Below are 24,528 nucleotides of genomic sequence, written 5' to 3' on the forward strand. Positions count from 1 at the left end.
CTTTACACACACATCCACCACCACCAGTCTTGCTTCACACACCCGCTGCTAAGGGAAGAGCCCAGCGCCACGAAGAGGAATTTTCTCCAGTGCTTTGGCCTTCAGGGGCCAAGTTTCATCTTCATTAAAAACTAAACTCAGGAGGAAGCAACACCTTGAGAGAACTGTCGGTGTTCCGTTTGAAGCCTGGCTTCGAGAAACTGCAAAGTTGTTATATAACTGCTGGCCACCCCGGGAGCCTCCGCCTGGGTCTGGAAGCCACGATCGGGTGCTTTAATCAGACTCACAATTTCAAACCAGGAGGGAGCATAATGCTGAGAGACGGGCCTGAACACTAGAGAGGTGGGTTCCAGTCTTGCCCCTTCTACTGCACCAGGTTCATTCATCTATTCATTCAGGTACCATCTGGAACCACACACAGGCCCAGGGCAGAGAATACAGTGGGGAAAAAGCAAATGAAGTCCTTGCCCTCGGGCAGCTCAAAGCTTAGTGGTGGAGGCAGACAGCAATCAGATAAACACGAGCTCACAACCATGTAAAGTGATGGAAAGATAGGGCTGCAGGGTCTACAGTCGGGGGATGTGACCTCAAGAGAGCAGGGAAGGGAGGACCTGGAGGAAGTGCCACCAGGCTATTCATTCATTCAACAAGCACTAACTAAACATCCCTCGTGGGCCAGGCACTGTTCTAGGCACAGAGATGAACCAAAACCCTCACCATCATTGGCTTGTTATTCTGGTGGTGGAAACAGGTTCTCCACACCACGTGATTCCTGGTAATGAGGAGGGCCATGCAGGGATAAGGCAGGGCAAAGGGACAGAGAGTGCTGGATGGATGGGCGGCTATTTTAGACAGGAGGTCAAGGTCTAGGGGAAACTATTCCCAGGCAGAGGAAGCAAGCTGGCTGGAGGGCCCAGGAGGCGCAGGGCAGCATGGCTGGAAGGGGGTGGACTTGGACAAGTGGGGAAATGCCAGGATAGTTACCAAATCTCTGACCCTCAGTTTCCCCACCAGTGACATGGGGATGGTGAGACTGTAGAACTGCTTTGTAGGGTTGCAGTGAGAATTAAATGACACATAAAGCAAGCAGCTCTAAGCCTGGCTCTTGGTAAATGCTCTGTCATGATGGTGAATATTCCACAGGTACTTGAGCTGGCACCCTCGAGATCCTTAGGTCGGGAAAAGGACGAGGCTGTACTGAGACCCCTTCCTGGGAATGGTCAGGAAAGCTGGTCTCTGAGCCTCAGTCAGAGAGGCTAACTGGACAACAGCTGCTCCATCAGCTGATGACAGTGCTCACGGGACAGTCTGGCTATTGGGGTTGGGGGGCTGTCGCCTTCCAGGGTGGGAGCAGCTACTGCTGCAGGGTGAGCTGCAAAAACCAGGAAACCCAGGTGAGAAGCCAGCTCTGCTGCTGAACACCCTGTGGCCTGGGCAAGTCATCACCCAATCACTGGGCTCCTGGGTAAGAATGGGGAGCCAGGCTCACCTCCTTCCTGCTGGGTCCGCCTGGGCCCCACGTGGGCCTGCCTATCCTGCAAACACCAACAATGGCTGGCACGCCATTCCACGACATCTTTGCAGGAGAGCGACTGCCTCTCAGACCCAGGGTGAGACTTCCAGGAGGGAGGCTAGAGCTGGCCACTCCCATAGCACAGCGCCCACTGGTCCCTTCCGGAGAAGGGAGAGGAAAAGCAGAAACCACCAACTTTCAAAATGACACACAGTTGGTCCCCTAAGCAAGCGCCTGCCAGCTTTTTGGGTGGCTGCTACTTCCCCTTCTGGGGACCAGCCAGGAGGGTGGGGCGGCCCCTCCCTACAGCCCAGAACCCTCACACTGTCCCTGGGCAGCAGTGGCCACAGCCGTTTGCTCCCTGAATGGAGTTTATAAGCCATGTCCTCCAATAGGTAGATGGCTGCCCTCGGACAATTCAAAGGCAGTCTGGGATTTTCACCAGGCAGTCTCTTCTGTTGAAAACATTCCTCCCTTTCCTTTTCCTATTTTAAAACAAGAATCAGAGACAAAGCAGCAGGCAGGTGGGGACTCCATAAATTATCATTTCCATATGGAAAGAGGCCATTTCTGCTTTGTCCACAGCAGTATCCCAGCACCACATCTGCCACATGAAACACTCCACAGGGCTCTCAAGTGAACAACAGAATAAATGAACGGATGGAAAAAAATGACAAAAGTCGGTTTTAAGAAATATGTTTGACAACAATTCTATTTCTGGAAATAAATCCCCCCCAAACAGATTTCACATATTCATGGAAGCTTCTGAAAGCATTACTCAAAAGAGTGAAAAATTGGAAAAAACCTAAGCTGTTGCTGGAGCCTGGTTGGCAGACAGTTCAGTAAATGTGGGCTCACCCGGACCATGAGATAACATGCAGCCCTTAAAAAGAACGAATTTGCCTCTGTACATACTAACTTGGAAGTTCGTCCATAACACACTGTCCCCACCATGGTGCTGACGGACTGATGCACTGTGTGGAATGAACAGTATGAATTCCAGTTGTATCTTGAAAGAATGACCCACGCATACTGCATGCACACAAAGATGTCCACAAGCATCGAAAAGAGTCTGAAAGGCTGCACATCAAACTTAATTGTGACTACCTCCCCGGAAGTGGGATTCTGCTGGGGGCAGTGTGCTGAGGGGGGCCTTACATTTTTTACTGAATACACCTTTTATTCTTTAAAATGTTTATGATAGAGAGTACGCATCGCTTTTATGTAAAGCAGGTTTGAAAAGCTGAGATGCATATGGCAAAGTTTGGGGTGAGGGTTGTGGGGTTTTGTTTTTGTTTTTTCCTTTTTAAAGTAAAACTCAGTGGGGGCCAGGATGTGGTGAAAGAACTTCACACTCCACTGCGGGGTGTGAACTGGCGCACCCAGCGTGAAGGGCACACTGGCCACAGGTATTAACACCACCCGACACGCTGCACACACCCAACAATCCTAATTCCGAGACTCCCCCTTAAAGGTGTGATTACAGACAGAGACTTGCAGACCCGTGAACAAGCATGCCCATCACTGCACTTGTTAGAGAATAATGTGAGAAACCTCACGAGATGCCTAAATATCCAACTTTGGGGGTTTCATAGGTCAGTTATGGTTTGTGCCCATGATGGAATGAAAGAAAAACATTAAATAACCATGTTTCTGAGGAATATTTAAGGATATGGGGAACTATCAGATATTATTCAATTTTTTTAAAAAGCTGACTGGAAAAAATATATATATATATACTATGATCCAAATTTTTTAAAAAAATACATGTTAATCTAATAAAAACTAATATTTACTGAGAACTTATAAGGTGTGCAGCACTACACAAAGAGGCTTATGCATATCATTTACCTTCCTCTGTATGTCATTTTGCATCTCATCAGCATATATATTCCTACGTATGTCATTTATATCTATGACCCTTTGGGGCAGGGAAAATTATTATCCCCATCTTACAGATGAGGACAAGGAAGTTTAGAGAGATTAAGTAACTTGCAGATGGTCACCCAGATCTAAGGACAAATGTGACACTAAGTCTGTGCTCTACCACTCTCTGGTCTTTCTGAGCTCAGAAAAAAGACTGGAAGGAAGCAGTGCATCTTGGCAAGATTAGAAGAGACTTTAATTTCCTTCTTTGTGGGTCTTATTCCTAACTGTCTATATATCTACCTATATACTCATTCATATATTTATTTTCTTATTACCAAGGTAATACTACTTATCAAAAATTCAAACATTTACAAAATAAAAAGTCTCCATAATCCTGGCAGAGATAAACAGTTATGAGTTTGCTGCATATAGTCCCAGATTCATTTATATAAATAAAAATCATATATGTAAATAAAAATATATTAAATTATATGTATAGATCATTTTCAGGTATTTGCTACTTTTAACAATGAAATCAGACTAAACATACTATTCTGCAACTTGTTTTTTCCCCCTTCACAGTATGTATATACATCTTTACAAGAGAGTACACATTTTCTACAACTTAATTTTTCAATAGCTGAAGAAGATTCCATTGTATGACAGTACCATAACTTCTTTAAGTAATCTACGGGAATAAATTGGATCATTTCTGATTTCTTGCTGTTACTAATACTGTTGCAATGAATACCATTGTACATATCTTTCTATACATGTATAAATAGCACATATTACTTTTATAATCAGAAAATTATGTAACAGTGTAAAATGCATTACATATTATACACACACACACACACACACATGCACGCAGTGAACTTAGAATGTATGAAGATATATAAGAGAATCTTTCATCTGTCCCCTTAACCGCAGGCGACCAAAAGAATCCAAGGTAAGAAGAGCCTTTTCCCAGACAATGCCAATTAAAGGCAAACCACTGCCCAACTGTCCTCCTCTCCTGGACCCTCCACCTCACACCAGGGGAGTCCACAATCTACCTTGGTCAGGGCTTACACTCGAATTCCAGGTGTCTGAGAAGCTTCCAGATGGGCCTCAATCAGGGGCCGTGCCATGTGCCCCAGGGAGTGTTTGGAAGTGAATGGGGGCAGTCAGGTCACCACAACAGAAGACAGTGCTGCTACCATTTAGTGAGAAAGAGCCAGGGACACTGCATCTCCTTACACGGCAAAACTGTTCCAGCCAGCCAGCAGCGGCCCTGTGGGCAAAAACTAGCCACAGCCCTCATGGTGCAGATAGAAAAGTGAACCCTCTCTAGAGGGTTTGGGACCTGCTGGAACTGGGGTGGTGACGGGAGAATCAAAGGCTCCCATCCTCAGCCCTAAAATCCCAGGGGTTTCCTTCCTTAGAGCAGCCGGAGGCATGCCTGGGCTCAAAGAGGGCGGCTTCCACCAGTCACCCAAGTGACCTCTCTTAATTATCAGGACATCTGCCTTCCCAGGAGCATCATGGGAACAGTACCAGGCAGGGAAGTGAGAAGAGTCTACTGTGATCTGAGACAAACTACTTCCTGTTTCTGAGCCTCAGTTTCCTCATCTATTAAATGGGGGTCATATTATGCAACCAACTGTGAGACTGAAAGAACTGCTCTATTTTTCTGTTTCTATTTTTATTTTCTTTTGTTTTTTAGGCAACCAGGTACACATGACCACTAATGAGGGCTTTGCTTTCCCATTCATTCCCCTCCATCTTCGGCCTCCTACCCCACTGCCTTCATCAACTCTCTCTTCTCCCCCATACCCCTGCATTTTTCTGGTATTTTCTGTCTCTCTCAACCTCAATTGCAAATTCAGTCCTTTGTTCTTGCTTTCCATCCATTTCTGCCTCACTCACTCCCTCTTCTGGGTCTCTATTACTCCGACAGGCTGTGCCAGTCTATGGTGGACAGCAATTTGTTTTTCTGGCAAGTCCAAATTTTTCCTCCTTCTAGAAAACCATCTTGCCCACCCCCAACCCCACTGTTTCAGGAGGGCGAGGGGGACTTCCATACTGCTACATGATCCCGCCTCCATTCTCAGAGACTGACTACAAGCTGGGCCAATCAGAGAAGCCCTCTTTACTGGGCCTCCTCGATTGGTCCAGGGATCTGCACCTGAGCCACGCTGGGCCAAACATACCTCTTCACTGGGATTATTGACTCTGAGACTTGAAATGATGAGGTTCAGTTCATCCTGCAGGAGGCAATGCTGGGGAAAGTAAAATAAAACCCAGCCAGAAGTTGTGTGTGAGGGGTTGGACTGAGAGCCTAACCAGCATGCACAGAAAGGCAGAAACCAGAGACAGTCCTGGCAGCATTGTTTTCCAGGGTCCAACTAACTCCATGTCCAGCTGCATATCTTCCCCAGCACGGTTCCAAATACCATATACACACATTCTCCTGTCTGCCTTAAGTCATGTGAGACCAGTTTTTATCACCTGCCACCAAAAGAATCTAAGGAGGGTAGTGGTTAAGCACATGGGCTCTGAAACCAGATGCACTGGTCTAAACCCCAGCTGTTCCTCTTATTAGCTGTGTGACTTTGGGTAAGTTAATTAACCTCTCTAAGTGCCAAATCCTTCCTCTGTAAAATATTATCAGTAGTCTGTGAGGATTCAATGAGTTACATACCAAACACTGGCTCAGTGCCTGGTAGCCACAATGAAAGAACAAAGACCCCAGCCTGCTGGCAGCAGCAAACAGGAATTCTGGGTTAGGGTCCAAGTTGGGGTGAGAGGCAGGTGACTGGTTCCTGCCAGGCCTACCTGCCAGGCCTCCTGAATATCAGGGGGCCTTTGGGAAGTAGATATCCTGTAATAACTTGAACTGATAAAGTAATGGCCATGGTGGATGCTACTATTTACTGAGCACCTACTATGTGCCAGGCTCTGTGTTAGGCACTTTGATTTTTAGGCCAGTTCAGACCTCTTCTCGGAACTTGAAAGACCCCAAAAGTTGTGAAATTCACCTCCCATCTTCAGAGAAGCACCTCTGGGGAGAGGAACACAGGTTCTTTGGAGAATGAAGAACATTCCTCCTCACGACAGCTACTGTGAGACATTCTTCAGCCCAGGAAAGAAACTCAACCTTTGCCAGGCCTCTCTGATGGGTTGGGCACCTATAGATGCTTTGCATATATTGTCTCATTAAATCATCATACCAATTCCATGAGGTAAGAACTACTAACCCACTCTGTTTGAGGAAAGTAAGGTTCAAAAGGGTTAGGTGACTCATCCAAGGCCAAAGGCAGGTCCAGGACAAGAGCACAGATCTTTGGACCTCAGAGTCCTCACCCCACTTTATATCTGAACTGTCTCTGGTGGCAGACACTCTTCCTTTCCCTCTCTGCACAAATGGATTCCCACTGGCCACGAAGAGCTGCTTCACAGCCACCCAGAGCTGGAACATGTGCTCTGCTTGGCAACTATCAAATGAATCTCAGAGGAAGTTTGAAATCCTAGACAGAAGTAAACATTTAACACAAGGAAGAAGCAAAATGCCTAGTAGCAGAGAGGGACAGAACCCTGAGCCTCCCTGTGACAGTACTTTGTATTTCAGCCCACTGGTCACAACCCTGTGAGGAGGTTCTGTTGTTACACCCACTGCACAGATGAAAAGACTGAGGCCTGAATGGTTAAATGTGTTTGTCCAGCTCAGAAGTGTCGGAGCCAGGATCTGAACTAGGCTTGTCTGTGTCTAGGGCCGACGCTTTGCTCAGCTCACCCTGCTGCTTCCCATTTATTCCCACTCCATCGAGAAACACAAACTGTCTCTGATGAGGTGACATCTCTGCTTGGGAGAAAGATCTGCTGAGCAATTCTCTTATGCAGCCCTGAGTTGCATAATGCCCCTCCAGGGGCCCCAGATGGTCCCAGGGACCTAGGAAGAGGCAGACAGACTGCTACCTCGTCTCCCAGGCCTCCTCCACTGCTTCACCAGGCTGCAGTTTCCAAGCCCCAGGGGGAAGGAGGATTTTCTAAAACAGAATATCAGGCCTCAGCAGGTGTCCACATCAGGGTTCCCAGGGCCCAGCGGTAATTGTGTAAATACTCGCACATTCAACTCTCCCTGAACTTTTCTTCCTCCTTAATTGGTTTCCTGGTTTTCTCAACGGCATCTGCCAAGTCATTTGGAAAGCTGATGCCCCCATCTGCTTCTGCTGGGTTCCGAGTGGGGTTCTGGAGTCAGTTCTGCACGTCAGCGCCCTCCCGATTGAAGGGGTGTGTGGAGGAAGTCAGCAAGGGAAAGGAGACCCTCACTGGGCACATCTTAGCCCGAGGCTGCTGGGGCCCTCCCTCCATCCCTGTTTCCACCCAGGGCTTCCCGGGCTTCCCTGTGCTGACAGCCCCTCAGGCTGCTCCTGACCCAGGCTGTCTGTGTCCTGTCTCCACCATTTGATATGTTCTTTTTTTTTTTTAGGTATTACCGTATGTATTTACTTTATTTTATTTATTTTACGTTTTTTAGTATTTTGCATATTTTTTTCAATTAAAAAAATTTTTATTGGCGTATAAATGCTTTACAATGTTGTGTTAGTTTCTGCTGTACAATTAACACGTGTCTGTGGAATCTAGAAAAATGGTACAGATGAACCCATTTGCAGGGCAGGAAGAGAGACACAGACGTAGAGAACGGGCATGTGGACACGGCGGGGGAAGAGGAGGGTGAGACGAATTGGGAGATTAGGACTGACGTATATACACTACCAAGAGTAAGACAGATAGCTAGCGGGAACATGCCATAAAGCATAGGAAGCTCAGCTCAGTGCTCTGTGGCGACCTAGATGGGTGGGATGGGGGGTGGGGTGGGAGGGAGGTCCAAGAGGGAGGGGATATAGATATACATTGGATATGTTCTTGAAGGCTGAGCGAAGGTTTGCCTTGAATTCCCCAGAGCACATAAGACTCTTCTGTCCCCAGATTCTCCCTGACCTGGCTCTTCCCTGGCCACCTCCCTCCACCTGTGACAGAACCAGTCCACTGGCAGCTAGAGTCAGGGAGACCCAAGTCCAAACCCTGCTGCTTCTCCCGCCTCATGGACTGATCCTGGGCATCTCATTCCACTGTGGGCCTCAGCGTCCTCACCTGTGATGGGTATAGTCGCCTCCCCTCCCCCAAGGGTCCTCAGGAGTGCTGACTAAATGAGATGACATCTAGAAAGTGCCTTGTCTGGTGGCTGGCATCTAGAGGGTGCTTCATAAACCCGATACATATGCGTTATTTTTATTGTCACTTTTTTTTATATTTTATTATTTTATTTTTATTTTTATTATCACTTTTAACTCTTCTCATATTTACTCCTGCATTTATGCAAGAGTAAATATGAGAAGAGTTAAAAGTGATTGTCTTGCGGGGGACAGGGAAAGGAGATGGTAGGAGTACAGGACACATGTATGTGTTATTTTGGTTAAAAAAACTTATTAAAAATATAAAGAAATTCTGACACATGCTACACATGGATGAACCTTGAGGACATTATGCTAAGTGAAATAGGCACAAAAACACAAATGATTGTATTTATATGAGATTCCTAGAGTAGTCAAATTCATAGAGACATTAAAGAGAATAGTGGTTGGGGACTTCCCTGGTGGTCCAGTGGTAAAGAATCCGCCTTACAATGCAGGGGATGCGGGTTAGAGCCCTGGGGAGGGGACTTAGATCCCACATGCCGAGGGGCAACTAAGCCCGCGCACCTACAACTGCTGAGCTCGTGCACCTCAACTAGAGAGCCTGCGTGCCACAAACTACAGAGCCTACGTGCTCCGGAACCCGCGCGCCACAACTAGAGAGGAGCCCGCGGCGTGCTGCAACAAAGAGCCCGCGCACCGCAACTGAGACCTGATGCAGCCAAAAATAAAATAAAAATAAATTTAAAAAAAGAGAGAGAGAGAGAATGGTGGTTGCCAGGAGCTGGGGGCAGAGGGGATGGGGAGATGCTGTTTAATGGGTACAGAGTTTCAGTTTGGGACGATGAAGAAGTTCCAGAGATGGATGGTGGTGATGGTTGCATAGCAATTTGAATGTGCTTGATGTCACTGAGCTGTACACTTACAAATAGTTAAGATGATAAATTTTGTTATGTATATTTTACCACAGTTGAAAAGAAAAAAACAGAGAGGAGACATTAAAAAAAATTAATAAGTTTACACTATATGCCCCTGATGTTCTATTTTCTGTCTGGGAATGGATGAGGGTTGTCTTTCCATCCATCACTATCTCTCAGATTCTACCTATCAGAAGCAAGAGCAAAAGGGGTTGGGCCAGTGCCTCCCTGAAGCGCTGCTGGCCTGTGGGCAGGATCACCCTTGGTAGCAAGGGGCTGTCCTGTGCACTGTAGGGTGCTGGGCATCCCTCTCTCTACCCACCAGATGTCACTGTTCTCCCCCAACCTTTAGTTGGGACAACCAAAGATGTCTCCAGACATTGCCACTGTCCCCGGGGGACAAAATCACCCTTAGTTGAGAACCCTGGATTAGATGCAGCCACGATGGGAACTGTGGCCCTGTGGCCCAGGGAAGACCGGGGAGGACCTCGACATCCCGTGGGAGTGCAGACCCACACTCGCTCCCTCCTGCCCGCAGAGGCCAGGCCGACACCCCAGGCAGGTGGCGCAGGGCTCTGCCTTCTCGCCTCGTCCACAGACACCCCTTACCCAGCCTGATGTCTCCCTCAAGCGTCATCAGCACGTTGCCAGCTTTCAGATCCCGGTGGATGACCTTCTTGCCGTGCAGGAAGGTGAGGGCTTCCAGCATCTGGCGGCAAATCACCTGAATCTGGGGCTCAGTGAGGCCTCTGTCCAGCTCTGGAAACAGAAAGAACTTGTCAACTCAGCAAGTGCTCAATGCAGGCAACTCCATGTCAGGCCCCTGCCAGGTACAAGAAATACATAAGCCACCAATGTGGTTGAGCACTTACTGTATACCAGGTTCACTTCTAAGCACTTCACATGGTACCTGCTTCGTCCTCACAGTAACACTATGGAGCAGGCACAATTGTTCCGCCATTTCACAGGTTAGGAAACTGAGGCTCAGAGAGGTCAAGTCACTTGCTCAAGGTCACACAGTAGGGAGTCACAGATCTGAGATTAAAAACAGCCAGCCTGGGGCTTCCCTGGCGGCGCAGTGGTTGAGAGTCCGCCTGCCGATGCAGGGGACACGGGTTCGTGCCCCGGTCCAGGAAGATCCCACATGCCGCGGAGCGGCTGGGCCCGTGAACCATGGCCGCTGAGCCTGCGCATCCGGAGCCTGTGCTCCGCAACGGGAGAGGCCACAACAGTGAGAGGCCCGCGTACCACAAAAAAAAAAAAAAAGAGTGGGCAGGGGGCTTGGCTGGGGGCCACACCGTGGTCCAGGAGGGATAGAAGGTGGCCAAGGCTTTGAAGAGGAAGGATTCCGGACCTGGGTCGGGGAGGGGGGAACGACAGAGTGTGGGACCAGGGGGGTGCAGTGGGGAGGAAGGGTGCGAGAAGAGTCAAGGACGACATGCCCCGCTCTCCGCCCCGCTGGTCACCGTGATTATTGAGTTTTTGCTGCCGCCCAAGCTCCCTGTGCTGAGGTGAGCCTCACAGCCCTGCCTGCTGGGCATTCAGGCTGCAGGCTCCCAGGCTGGTGCGCCAGAGCACTGCACTGAGGCCTCCCTCTGGCTGGAGCAGCACCCTCCCTTCTCACTTCCCAGGGCCAGGGCCAGGGTGGAGGCACCAACTGCACTGTCCTGGGAAGCCCGGCCCCAAAGCAGGGCTCCTGGACCAGAGGTCCCTCTGTCCGGATCCACAACTGCTCCCCGTCCCAACGACTCATCCTTAACTCCTGCACTTCCCCCAGCAGGGGTCTGGGCTTAGAGCCTGAGGGGACTTCGGGGCCACACAGACTGAGCCTGAACCCAGCGCTGCCTCTTACTGGCTGTGTGGTTTCTGGCAAGTCACTGTATCCCGCTGCATCTTCATTTCCTGGTCTGTAAAATGGGAGTATGATGATAGATGTAGGCAGGGCTTCAGTGATAAAGCATGTTAACTTCTCAGCATGGAGCACAGTCAATAAAAGGTGATCAGGGCTTCCCTGGTGGCGCAGTGGTTGGGACTCTGCCCGCCGATGCAGGGGACGCGGGTTCGTGCCCCGGTCCGGGAAGATCCCATGCTGTGGAGCGGCTGGGCCCGTGAGCCATGGCCGCTGAGCCTGTGCGTCTGGAGCCTGTGCTCCGCAGCGGGAGAGGCCACAACAGTGAGAGGCCCGTGTACCGCAAAGGAAAAAAAAAAAAAAAAAAAAAAAATCAAAGTGATGATGTGATGATCATGATCTCAATGCCACCGTCTTTGGAGCCTTTACAATGCACTAGGCACAGGGATAAGGATTTGGGTACATTATTTCATTTAATCTTTACAATAATCCAGTGAGGTAGATAGATAAGACACATTTTTTAAGTTCAAGTTATTGAGATATAATTTACATACAGTAATATTCACCTCTTTTTGGGTATAGAGTTCTATGAACTTTGGCAAATGTATGCAGTCACAAAAACAGCACCACAATTTATTAATAGAATACATATTTCCATCACTCCCCAAAATTCCCCTGTGCCCCTTTCACCCCCATTCCAGCCCCAAAGCCATCACTAATTTGATTCCTGTCCCTATAGTTTCATCTTTTTCTAGAAAGGCATATAATTGGAATCACACAGTATGATAAATTTTTAAGATGAATTTTTGATTACACAGCAATACATGAATACTTTCTTCTTAATAAAAGAAGCTGCAACATTGCAGATGAGTCTAAGTCCCCTTTGAAACCACATCCAGACCCGCCCCTCACCCTACTGTTCTTCAGGAGGGCTGAGAGCCAAAATGTTTAGCAGCTGGCAAGGCGTGGCCAACAGGATCAGAACAAACTAAGATGGCCATGTGGTGGTGTGCGGCCTGTGGTGGTGTGCCACGTGCATGTTCTTCCCGTGCTGTAAAGGAGCCAGCCCAGTACCCCACAGCTACCAAGCCAAGAAACCTGGGATGGACCTCAGGAAGCCTGGACCCCAAGCCCAGGCTCATCACTTTGCACAACTCTGCAAGGCGATGGGAGGCAACCTAGGGCAGAAAGCCCCTCTGAGCAGGGCGGGCATCTGCGGGAGAGTCAACCCCTGACCACAGAGCTGCAGCCAGAACGTGACTCTCCTTGTCCCAGCTTCTCTTCTCCCACCTTGATTTCTAAAACGGTGATGGCACTTTTCCTTTAACTGCTGCCACCAAAAAGGAACAAACCACTTGGGGCTGGAGCAGTCGGTTCCACCAGGAGACGTGAGACAGAGAGCCCAAGGTGAGTCTGCCTGCTGGCTGAGCAATAGCCTGGGGTGACACCCCAGCTGTGAATGAGCTCAAGGACCTGGGACTCACCAATGCCTCTTCCCTCTCTGATATCCTCCCCCAGGTCTCATTCAGCTAGGCGGCAAACCGGGAGAGGCAGGCTGCTAGTTGGTTCCCATTCTCCCCTCTTTTTTAAATATCCAAACATATGGCCAACCAGCCAGAAGACCACATTTCTCAGCCTCCCTTACAGCTATGTGTTACTATCTTCTAGCCAGTGAGATGAAAATGGAGGTGTCATGTGGGGCTTCTGTGGTGTCTCCATAAAAGAGTGGCGGTGGGATGTGTTTTTGTGGACCTGTCCTACCCTTCCTTCTTCTATCCTGCTATTTGGAATTCTGATGTGATGGCTGGAGCTCCCACAGCCATCTTGTCACCAAGAACAGGAAATCAGCATGAGAATGGGGCCAACACAGAGGAAAGTAGGGCCAAGAGTTGGAGAAGGAAACCAAGTTCTTAAAACAATGTTTTTAAAACCCCTAGCTCAAGCTGTGCCTGAAGGCTGACACCCTTAAACTTTTCAGTTATTAGTGCAAGTAAATTCCCCCTCCCACATCCCCTACCTTTTTTTTTCCCTAAACCAGTTTGAATAGCCCTCATAACCTAGAGCATCTCAACTCATACAAGGCCATCATTTTTATGTTGTCAGATTCTACCCAGAACAATGAAAATCTTCAAAGGCAATCTCTGCTGGGAAAAGGCACACCCAAGGGCCATATCACAAGTGCCCGTATCCTGTTCCCCACTGTCATTTACCCACCTGGGAACGGCAAGAGGCTCTGCAAGGAAGGCCAGCATTCTATAGCTCAAGACGGGAAAGGGCTGCCATAAATTTGAGACATTCCTGAGATAAACTGAGGGGGAAAACACCCTCTTCACAATAAAAACGTGGCTGAATGGTGCTATGTTATACTGAGGGCCTCTCCTCTCCCGAACTGCCCCAGAATCCCGGACATGTTATTCAACCTTCTGGGCCCAAGACTCTCAACCTCTCCTCACTCACCGCCCACCAGGCTGGCAAAAGCAAAGGATAATGCAGGGTGGGCAGCAATTAGGAACAGCATCCCCCAGACCTGGGTTCACATCTCAGCTCTGCTGTGTGACTCTGGGTGAGCTCCTTAACCTCTCTAAGCATCAGTCTGGTCAATAAAACAGAGATGCTCTTTCTGATTTTATACATGAGGACAATATACATGAAAGCAGCTACCACAATCTCTGGCATATAGTGGCCATTCAAAAAATAGAGGTGTTACTAATATATATATTTTTTGTTACTGCTCAAACTTGCCTGGAACAACAATTTCCCCACTGAGCTCTTATAGAATGGGTGGGGATCCCCACTTTACAAAGAACCTCCCTCAGGTGTCTCATTTTCACCTCCTAAGAGTACTGTGGGGTCCGGCAAGGGGGCACCACACCTGTCGTATGCCGAGGGCTTGAGGGAGAGAATGACCCGCTCAAGGTCATGTGGCTTTTTGCACGAGAAGTGTTGGTCTTCCAAGTGTCCTGCATCCTCTCCAGTAACCCAGCCCCTGCTCCCAAAAGGGGACAGGCCACGGGCATTACCGGGGCAAAGGAGTGATGGACACCAGTCCTAAGCAGAGCCAACACCAACATCACTGCACTGCATGAAGGAAGACTCACCCGGGGGCTTCCCTGGCGGGCCAGTGGTTAGGACTTCACACTTCCACTGCAGGGGGCACAGGTTTGATCCCTGGTCAGGGAGCCAAGATCCCGCATGCCGCGCCAAGGAAAAAAAACAAAGAGCAAAAAACTCACCCAGCATGATGGCGTCCACAGCTCCCCCAGGACAGAACTCGATCATGATCTGCAGAAAATACAAGGCAAAGTAACAATGAGCAGGCGCCTGGGAGAACCACCAGATCCAGGCCTTCAAGAGGCTCCCAGCCCAGCGCGGCGGATAGACCTAGAGTCTGTCACACAGAGTGAAGTAAGTCAGAAAGAGAAAGACAAATACCGTATGCTAACACATATATATGGAATTTAAGAAAAACAAATGTCCTGAAGAACCTAGGGGTAAAACAGGAATAAAGACACAGACCTACTTGAGAATGGACTTGAGGATATGGGGAGGGGGAAGGGGAAGCTGTGACAAAGCGAGAGAGAGGCATGGACATATACACACTACCAAACGTAAGGTAGATAGCTAGTGGGAAGCAGCCGCATAGCGCAGGGAGATCAGCTCGGTGCTTTGTGACCACCTGGAGGGGTGGGATAGGGAGGGTGGGAGGGAGGGAGGGAGACGCAAGAGGGAGGAGATATGGGAACATATGTATATGTATAACTGATTCACTTTGTTATAAAGCAGAAACTAACACACCATTGTAAAGCAATTATACTCCAATAAAGATGTAAAAAAATAAAATTAAAAAAAAAAAAGGAAAACGGCAATTAGAGTAAAAAGTGTCGTGGGTATTGACACAGGACCTCCTTCTCTGGTCCACTCCCATCTTCACACTTCCTGCCCCACTCCAGGCTCCTATCATATATGAGAAGATGCTTTCTCTGTTTTTTAAAGTGCTGATAGAGGTGGGTGGGGAAGGCAGAAAGTGACACAAAATTTAAGGCACTCCCAGCATCTCCTCCAGCTCCAGGCTCCCGGCCCCTGCTTGTTGTAAAGTCCCTCCAACCAAGCTCAGCAGAGGCAGACGCAGCGCCTGCAGGGCGGTCAAGAAGGCTCGTCGCTCTAAATAGAAAAGGAAACCTCAGCCATGACCCAGCCGGGCCAGAGCCAGCTCTCCAGCCAGAGGACGGAGAAATAGCCTTAAGGTTTCGATGAGGCCTCTAAGCTTGTGGCCGACCTTCCAGAGGCTTCCTGGCAATGTAAATACAAGGATGTGGTTATGCATGGCTGGACCCAAGTCCCAAGCCCACGGCTCACTAGTTGTGACCTTGGGCAAGTCACTTCAATCGTGTGAGCCCGTTTTCTCAGCTGTAAGATGGGGCTGCTGATGCTATTACTCTTAGCTGGGCCCCAGCTCTAAGTATATTTAGGGGGAAGGACACCCCTGGGGGCAAGAAACCAAAGGAGGCCAAGCAGGGGGCTTTAAGCTGGGCCAGGGACACCAGAGACACTGGGACCAGGGGTAGCAAGACTGCACCGCCCTCCCAGCCCAGGACAGCAGACAGGCCTGCCACACGCTGTGCAAGGCTACTCGCCATGGGAAGGAGCGATGCAAGGGGGCACCCACCTACTCTCACACCACCACCAGCCGGAGAGGAAAGACCTGGCCTCTGACACTCCTACAGTCACTCTGGTCCTGCCTGGCCATCAGAACATCAGGCCTGACCCCAGCTCCCCCAGACTACCTCTCTACCACTTTGGTGACTGTCATCCTAAATAAAAGTCATCAGAGATGGATTAATGTCCTGCAACCCAGAACACGAGGAAGTGGTACTACTTTCTCCCACTCACTCACTCATTCATTTGTTCATTTAACCAACCACCAATGAACCAGGCTTGTTCCCAGGGGTCAGGGTGACCTGGACACAGGCATTGACCTCTCGAAGCTCAGTGTATCATTCTGCCTTTTAATAATCCTCAGCTCCACAAAAGAGAACCCCAAATCCTGTTAATTGCTACAAAAAACCCAGCTACAAGAGGCAGTGGCGGAAAAGAAGCCAAATTTAGTCACCAAGCAAGGCCACTTACTAGTTAAGTGTCCTGTAAGATGGTAGGATACATGCCCAAACCCCACAGGAGTGACAAAGTCACCCGGGCCTTGCCGGGCGACGGGTGAGGCTCAGTCAGTATGAGCTATTCCTATGATTCCTTCCTTGAGCTCAGAGGTTCAGGCTTTTTTGGTTTTTGTGTTGTCTTTTGAGACCCCATGAAAGCCACCCTCTCTCCTCTCACACAGAAAAATGCAAATACAAACAAATGTTTGTGGGCAATTCCACTGACTTCTTGAACGCCCTGAAGTCCCACCACCAAACCCAGGTTGGGAACCCCTGCTCTTCACCTGCTACTCTCTTTGCGGCCTTGGCAATGACCTACCTCTCTTCAAAATGGGATAATACTATGGATGCCCCCAGAACTACTGTAATGATTGGATGAGGTGGTATTTATAAAGCAACAAGCCTGAGCCTCACACACAGCAGACACAGGACAGGCTCAGCCATTCCCTGCTCTAACAGGGGGCAGCTGAAGAGGAAAAGGTGGTAGCGCCTCTTAATTAGCTATGTGACCATGGGTAAGCCACTTAGTGTCCCTGAGCCTCAACTTCTTCATCTGTAAAATGGCACTAATCTTCTCTCCCTCCAACATCAAGACAGTCAATGACATGCCCAACACAAAAGCCACACCAACTAATATGCACTTGTCGAATCTAGCAAAGGAAATCACTAGAAAGTGTCACACTTACACCATGTTATTTAGGCCTCCTACAAAAATATGCCTTCCCAGAACTACAGTTCATCAACACACCCGTTGCCAGTATCAGAAGTCAGTATGAGAAGTGGTCAAACTCAGGCAGTTCCTGCATCTTTCAGTTAAACTGTCCCTTACACAACATCCTTACTCAAGGTCCCCCATGACCCCCTCCTCTCCCAGGTCAGCACTAGGAAAGCTTGAGCATTGTGCCATTCTGGTTTGCTTCCTCTTCTGCAATTCGAGAGCTCCATGACCCCTTGCCCTTCCCGTATTTTTTTACTTATTATTATTTTGCCTTGGCTGCTGGGAAGCTCTAGGCTTAACTTTGGTTTTATTCCCATGAATAAATGTACCGACTTTTCATTCTATGTCAGGATTAAACCTATAATACTTCACAATTTGCATATGGACCCCGAGGAAGTATCTTTGGGAGATGACTGCCCTGTGACACAGGCGTCCCCAACCCCTGGGATCTAATGCCTGATGATGTGAGGTACAGCTGATATAATAAGAGAAATAAAGGCACAAAACATGTAATGTGCTTGAATCATCCCGAAACCTTCCCACCCCCCACCCCGGTCCATGGAAAAATCGGCTTCCACGAAACCGGTCCCTGGTGTCAAAAAGGTTGGGGACCACTGCTGTAACCCACACTTCAAACTGTGAAGCTTTTTTTTGAAACAGCAGTCCTTGTTCGGAGTTAATCAGAGTGATGTTCCATTAATTAACTTTCTGTAATTCTGCCCAACTGTACTCTCACATGTGGCAAAATAAAGTTTGATTTTTCTTCTTTTTTTTTTAAACTTGGTTTTTTTGTTTTTTTTTTGTCCTTTGGTTTAAAAAGCTTCACGTCTTGGTGCCTTTTATGTGATGCCAAAAAAAAAAAAAATGTCCCTTTCATGACATGGTTCTCTCACTGGGTTCCATTACATGGATCTTAACACTTTACCTTTAAGCTTGTCAGTGGTAGGGTCACAGGGGGCTTATATTATAAACTTCTCAGGGCTTTTACAGAAATGCATGAGGTTTAATTAATAAAATAATAATCTCAATAAAGGCAACAAAAACAATATATAAAAAGAAAATAATCATCTTGATGCCTTAGGAATTACTAAATATGCCTGCTTCGAAAAGAGAATGGAAACATACATCAATACCCACAAAAGGATTACCGGTGTTCTGTACTTTCATGTATTTTCCATATTTTATTCAACTAATATGTAAAATAAAATTTTATATTAGAAGTACTCTTTTTTTTTTAATGGAAAGTACTGGCCTAAAATCACCCATGGCTACAGACGCATCTGTTCATCTGAAGGGGGGATGGGGCTGTGCCCATCCACGATGAAGGCCCCAGCAGGACCATGCCCAGAGCATCCTGTGATGAAAGGAGGCTCTTGAGGATCCAGGGTTCCTGGGTACAAAGCTGACAGCCTCTAAGCCCTCACCAAGCCCCAAATCCAACAGCTCCCAGTACCAAGGACCGACTCCTAGAACCCATCAGAGGCTCATCCATCACTCTTCCTCGAGAGGGCAGCAAGCAGCTTGTGACCGAGGTTTTTCCCAGGATCTGGTGAAGGGAGGTTTGCGATCAGCTTAACTCATCAACAACTATCAACTGAGAGTCTACCAAACAGCTCACATTGCTAGGCAAAGTGGGGGCCATGAAAGAAGTACTTGATCAACAAACGCTACCTGAGCTCCTAGTCTATGACAAGCCTGGGGACCCAGTACGATTCAGACAGGTCCCTGCCCTAAGACCACAGGCAGAGGCAGACGCAGACAGAGGTGAGTGGTGCAGGCACATCGTGACTGTAATTACCCAGAACCTGTGGCCACAGTGGTTAACCCAGCCTGGAGCTGGAGAGCTTGATAGAACACAGATAATCAGGCCCCACCCCAGAGTTTCTGATTCAGTAGGTCTGGGGGAGGGTCCAAGAATCTGTATTTTGAACAAATGCCCCAGGGATGCTACTGCTTCTCCCCCCGACTATACTTTAAGAACCACTGCTCTATAGGAATTCACAAAAGAGCAAGAGGTCTGGACCCTGGAGTCACATCTCTCCTCTGCCTACCAAAAACATAATGTAAGATGGTGGTACAGAAATCTTAGGAACAAACTGGTGGAATTACCATTTCTTTTATGTTCCTTAATTAACCTGAACTTCCTCATCAGTGTTTCCTTTACTTCGTGCTTCTAACCAAGGAGCTAGGGGCTGGGGGAGGATGTAAGATCACCCTGGTGAGCCTTTACTAAATGATGGTTTGAGAAGCCCTGGGTATTGGCAAAGAGGCTTTAGGGATTTGCCTTATTAGAGATGGTCAGATTGAAACAGAGGAGTATTTCAATGAGTATTTTTTTAAAATAAGTATAAATATAATTCTTCAAAAACCCTCCCATCTTTAAAAAAAAGATTTGAGGGCCTTTGAGTGTGTGTGTATCAAGGGGCATGATGAAGATCAGGTGGGTAGAAGTGACACCAAAAGCACAAGCAATAAAAGAGAAAACAGATACACTGGACTTCATCAACATTAAAAGCTTTTGTGCATCAATGGACACTATCAAAAGAGTGAGAAGACAACCCACAGAACGGGAAAAATGTCTGCATGTCATATATTTGACAACAGGCTAGTATCCAGAATATATAAAGATTCTTAAAATAAAACAATAAAAGGACAAATAACCCTATTTAAAAATAGGTAAAGGATGTGAATAGATGTTTCTCCAAAAAAAGACATAGAAATGGCCAATAAGCACATGAAAAGATGCTATCACTGGCCATTAGGGAAAGGTTAATCAAAGCCACAATGAGATACCACTTCGTGACTGCCAGGATGCCTAGAATCAAAAAGATGGACAATGATAAGTGTTGACAAGAATACGGACAAATAGGAACCCTCATACACCGACAGTAGGAAAGTAAAATGATGCAGGCACTTTGGAAAACGGTCTAAATGTTAACAGTTTAAAATGTTAAACATGGCATTACAATATGATCCATACAATTCCCCTCCTAGATACATATCCAAGGCAATTAAGAACATATCCATTCCACAAAAGATCCCAAACAGCCAAAACAATCTTGAGAAAGAACAAAGCTGGAGGCATTATACTTCCTGATTTCAAAGTATATTACAAAAGTTATAGTAATCAAAACAGTTTGGTATCAGCATAAAAACAGACATACAAATCAGTGGAACAGAATAGAGAGCCCAGAAACAAACCCATGAATATTATGACCAATTAATCTACAACAAAGGAGACAAGAATATACAATGGGGAAAGGATGGTCTCTTCAATAAATGGTGTAGGGAGAACTAGATAGCTACGTGCAAAAGAATGAAACTGAACCCACTATCTTACACTGTACACAAAAATCAACTCAAAATATAGATTAAACACTTGAATGTTAGACCAGAAACCTCGTAGGAGAAACCACAGGTGGACATCGGTCTTGACACTGGTCTTAGCAATATATTTTTTTGATCTGACGCCAAAGGTAATGGCAACAAAAGCAAAAATAAACAAATGGGACTACATCAAACTAAAAAGCATCTGCACAGCAAAGGAAACCATCAACAAAATAAAAAGGCAATCTACTGAATGGGAGAAGATATTTGCAAACCATATATCCAATAAGGGGTTAATATTCAAAATATATAAAGAATTCATACAACTCAATGACAAAAGAAACAAACAACCTGATTAAAAAACGGGCAGAGGATCTGAATAAATATTTTTCCAAAGAAGACATATGGATGGCCAACAAGCACATGAAAAGATGTGCAACATCACTAATCATCAGGGAAATGCAAATCAGAACCACAATGAGATATCACTTCCCACCTGTCAGAATGGCTATTATCAAAAGGACAAGAAATAACAAAGTTGGTGAGGATGTGAAGAAGAGGGAACCCTCATTCATGCACTGTTGGTGGGAATGTAAACTGGTGCAGCCACTGTGGAAAACAGTATGGAGGTTCCTCAAAAAATTAAAAAGAGAACTACCATATGATCCAGCAATTCCACTTCTGGGTATTTATTCAAAGGAAATGAAACACTAATTCGTAAAGATATATGCAGCCTTACATTCACTGTAGCATCATTTACAATTGCCAAGATATGGAAGCAACCCAAGTGTCCATCAATGGATGAATGGATAAAAAAAGATGTGGCATACGGAATATCAAGGGACCCCAAATAACCAAAGCAATCTTAAAAAGAACAGTTGTAAGAAACTGTTCAAAGAAAGTTGGAAGTCTCACATTTCTTGATTTCAAAACTTACTACAAAGCTACAATAATCAAAACAGTAAGGTACTAGCATAAAAACATATAGACCACTGGAAGGAGATCCCAGAAATAAACCCTTGCACATGGAGTCAAATGATTTTCCACAAAGGTGTCGACCACTCGATGGGAAAAAGACAGTCTTTTCAACAAATTTTGTTGGGAAAACTGAATTACCCATATGCAAGAGAACGAAGATGGTCCCTTACCTTACACCATATACAAAAATTTACTAAAAATGGATCAAAGACATAAATGTAAGAGGTAAAACTACAAAACCCTTAGGAGAAACAAATGGGTGAAACGCTTCATGACACTGAACTTAGCCATGATTCCCTGGTTATGACACCAAAAGCACAGGCAACAACAACGAAAAACAAATAAACTGGATTTGGTCAAATCTGATAACGTCTGGACATCAGAAGACACTGTCAACGGAGTGACAAAGCAACCCACAGAGTGGGGGAAACTACCTGCAAATCATATATCTGATAAGGGACTCACGTCAAGAATACATAAAGAACTCTTACAACTCAATGACAAACAAAAAAATTGGGCAAGGCACTTGAACAGACATGTACAGATATACAAATAGGCAATAAATGCATGAGAAGATGCTCAGCATTACTAATTAGGGAAATGCAAGTCAAAACCACAGTTAGGGGCCTCCCTGGTGGCGCAGTGGTTGAGAGTCCGCCTGCCGATGCAGGGGATACGGGTTCGTGCCCCGGTCTGGGAGGATCCCATATGCCGCGGAGCGGCTGGGCCCGTGAGCCGTGGCCGCTGGGCCTGCGCATCCGGAGCCTGTGCTCCGCAACGGGAGAGGCCGCAACAGTGAGAGGCCCGCATATCGCAAAAAGAAAAAAAAAAAAAAAAACACAGTTAGATATCACTTTACACCCATTAGGCTGGCTATTTAAAAATATATATAGGGGCTTCCCTGGCGGCACAGTGGTTGAGAATCTGCCTGCCAATGCAGGGGACACGGGTTCGAGCCCCGGTCTGGGAAGATCCCACATGCCGCGGAGCGGCTGGGCCCGTGAGCCACAATTACTGAGCCTGCACGTCTGGAGCCTGTGCTCTGCAACAGGAGAGGCCGCGATAGTGAGAGGCCCGCGCACAGCGATGAAGAGTGGTCCCCGCTTGCTGCAACTAGAGAAAGCCCTCGCACAGAAACAAAGACCCAACACAGCCATAAATAAATAAATAAATAAATAAATAAATATTTAAAAATATATATATAGAAAATAACAAGTGTTGGCAAGGATGTACAGAAATGGGAACCCTGTGTATGTAAAACGGTGTGGCCACTGTGGAAGCGAGTACGGCAGTTCCTCAAAAATTAAAACCAGAATTTAAAAAATTTAAAATGGAATTGCCTTACGAACTGGCATTCCAATTCTGTGTATATACCCAAAAGAACTAAAAGCAGAGTATCAAAGAGATGTTTGTATACCAATGTTCAGAGCAGCATTACTCACAATAGCTAAAAGATGGAAACAACCCAAGTATCCATCAAGAGATGAATGGAAAAATAAGATATGGCATATCCATACAATGGAATATTATTCAGTCAGAAAAAGGAATGAAGCACTGATACATATGAATGAACCTTGAAAACATTATGCTAAGTGAAAAAAGTCAGACACAAAAGGCCACATATTATGTGATTCCATTTGTATGAAATGCCCAGAATAGGCAAATCCATAGAGACAGAAAGGAGATTAGTGGTTGCCAGTACCTGGGGGAGGGCTCCCAGGGCAAGAGACCGTGGGCTCTGAAAATATGACCCAAGTGCTTTTCAGCTCAGAAAACTGCTGACACTATGCGCCAAGCCCTGTCCCAGGCCCTTTATTCACAGTCTCTCATTTAATCCTCACACAGTTCTATAAGATGAAGACAATAATCATCTCCATTTTCTAGATCAAGGGTCACCAAAGTTTTTCTGTAAGGAACCGATAGTAAATACTTTTGCCTTTGTACTCATGAGCTCTGTTTCCCTGGAGACCTCAGCCCATAAACATGTTCAGAGGGTGCCCGACAGGGTACAGCCTGCAGTCCTGCTGGCTTTCCACTCTGGCTGGAGGCCAAAGGAAACTGGAAACCTGTGTTTACCTCGATCCCCCATCAGTTTAGATTAAGCAGCTGTCATGGTGTAGCATAAGGGTCACAGTCTTGCTACATGACCCTGGCAGCCCACACCACCGCTCCTATCATTCATCCATTCATTCATTCGTGCATTTATTAGGCGCCTAACCTGGTCCTGCACTATTTTAGCCATGGGAATTTAGCGCTGCACCTGCACAGCTCAGATCAAGAAGTACTCTCTTCCCTCTCAAGCCAGTGTCCTCTCAGAGTTGCCCTGGGACTGGTTACAATAAAAAACTTCTTTGGGGCTTCCCTGGTGGCGCAGCGGTTGAGAGTCCGCCTGCCGATGCAGGGGACACGGGTTCGTGCCCCGGTCCGGGAGGATCCCACATGCCGCGGAGCGGCTGGGCCCGTGAGCCATGGCCGCTGAGCCTGCGCGTCCGGAGCCTGTGCTCCGCAACGGGAGAGGCCACAACAGTGAGAGGCCCGCGTACCAAAAAACAAAAAAACTTCTTTGGAGCTGTTGCAAATGAAGAATCAGCTCAGTACTGCTTAGGACTGAGAGAGCCAGAATTTAAAATCTCTCCTCTACCTGATCGACCCTTCAGGACTAAACCCTGACCCCACAGTGCCATGCCAAGCTGATTCCCACCCTTCTAAATAACACACATGGCAAACACCACCTGTGCACTGCTTCCCCCATATAGTCTCACTCCACACCCTCAACCTCCTCGGGACGTAAGCAGTTGCCCGGTCAGTTAACCCGGGTCAGTCTCAGTTTCCCCACCCATGACATTTAACAGGAATCGAGAGTTTATTCTGTGCCAGGCCCCTTTGCAATGGATTATCTTACACTCACCATCTGAAGTGGGTATCCTAAACAATGCCTCTACGTCATGGGGTTTTTGGGAGGATTAAACAGGATAATGGACGCCTGGCACTTAGAACATTACCTGGCACACAGTAAGTAAATGC

General features: G+C 47.1%; 1 protein-coding gene across 1 annotated transcript in view; it reads right to left on the reverse strand.

Annotated features, from left to right (window-relative positions):
- The window catches only part of STK10 (serine/threonine kinase 10), a 126,521-nt gene that overhangs the window by 57,759 nt on the left and 44,234 nt on the right, over positions 1-24,528 (reverse strand). The window contains exons 3-4 of the mRNA XM_082623856.1: positions 14,562-14,610; positions 10,089-10,238 (exon numbers count right to left, since the gene is read on the reverse strand). Of these exons, the coding sequence (XP_082479982.1) occupies positions 10,089-10,238; positions 14,562-14,610 (199 nt within the window). The remainder of the gene's footprint in view (positions 1-10,088; positions 10,239-14,561; positions 14,611-24,528) is intronic.

The sequence above is a fragment of the Mesoplodon mirus genome (genome assembly GCF_964341445.2).
Source record: "Mesoplodon mirus genome assembly, chromosome: 5".
Taxonomy (NCBI): domain Eukaryota; kingdom Metazoa; phylum Chordata; class Mammalia; order Artiodactyla; family Ziphiidae; genus Mesoplodon; species Mesoplodon mirus.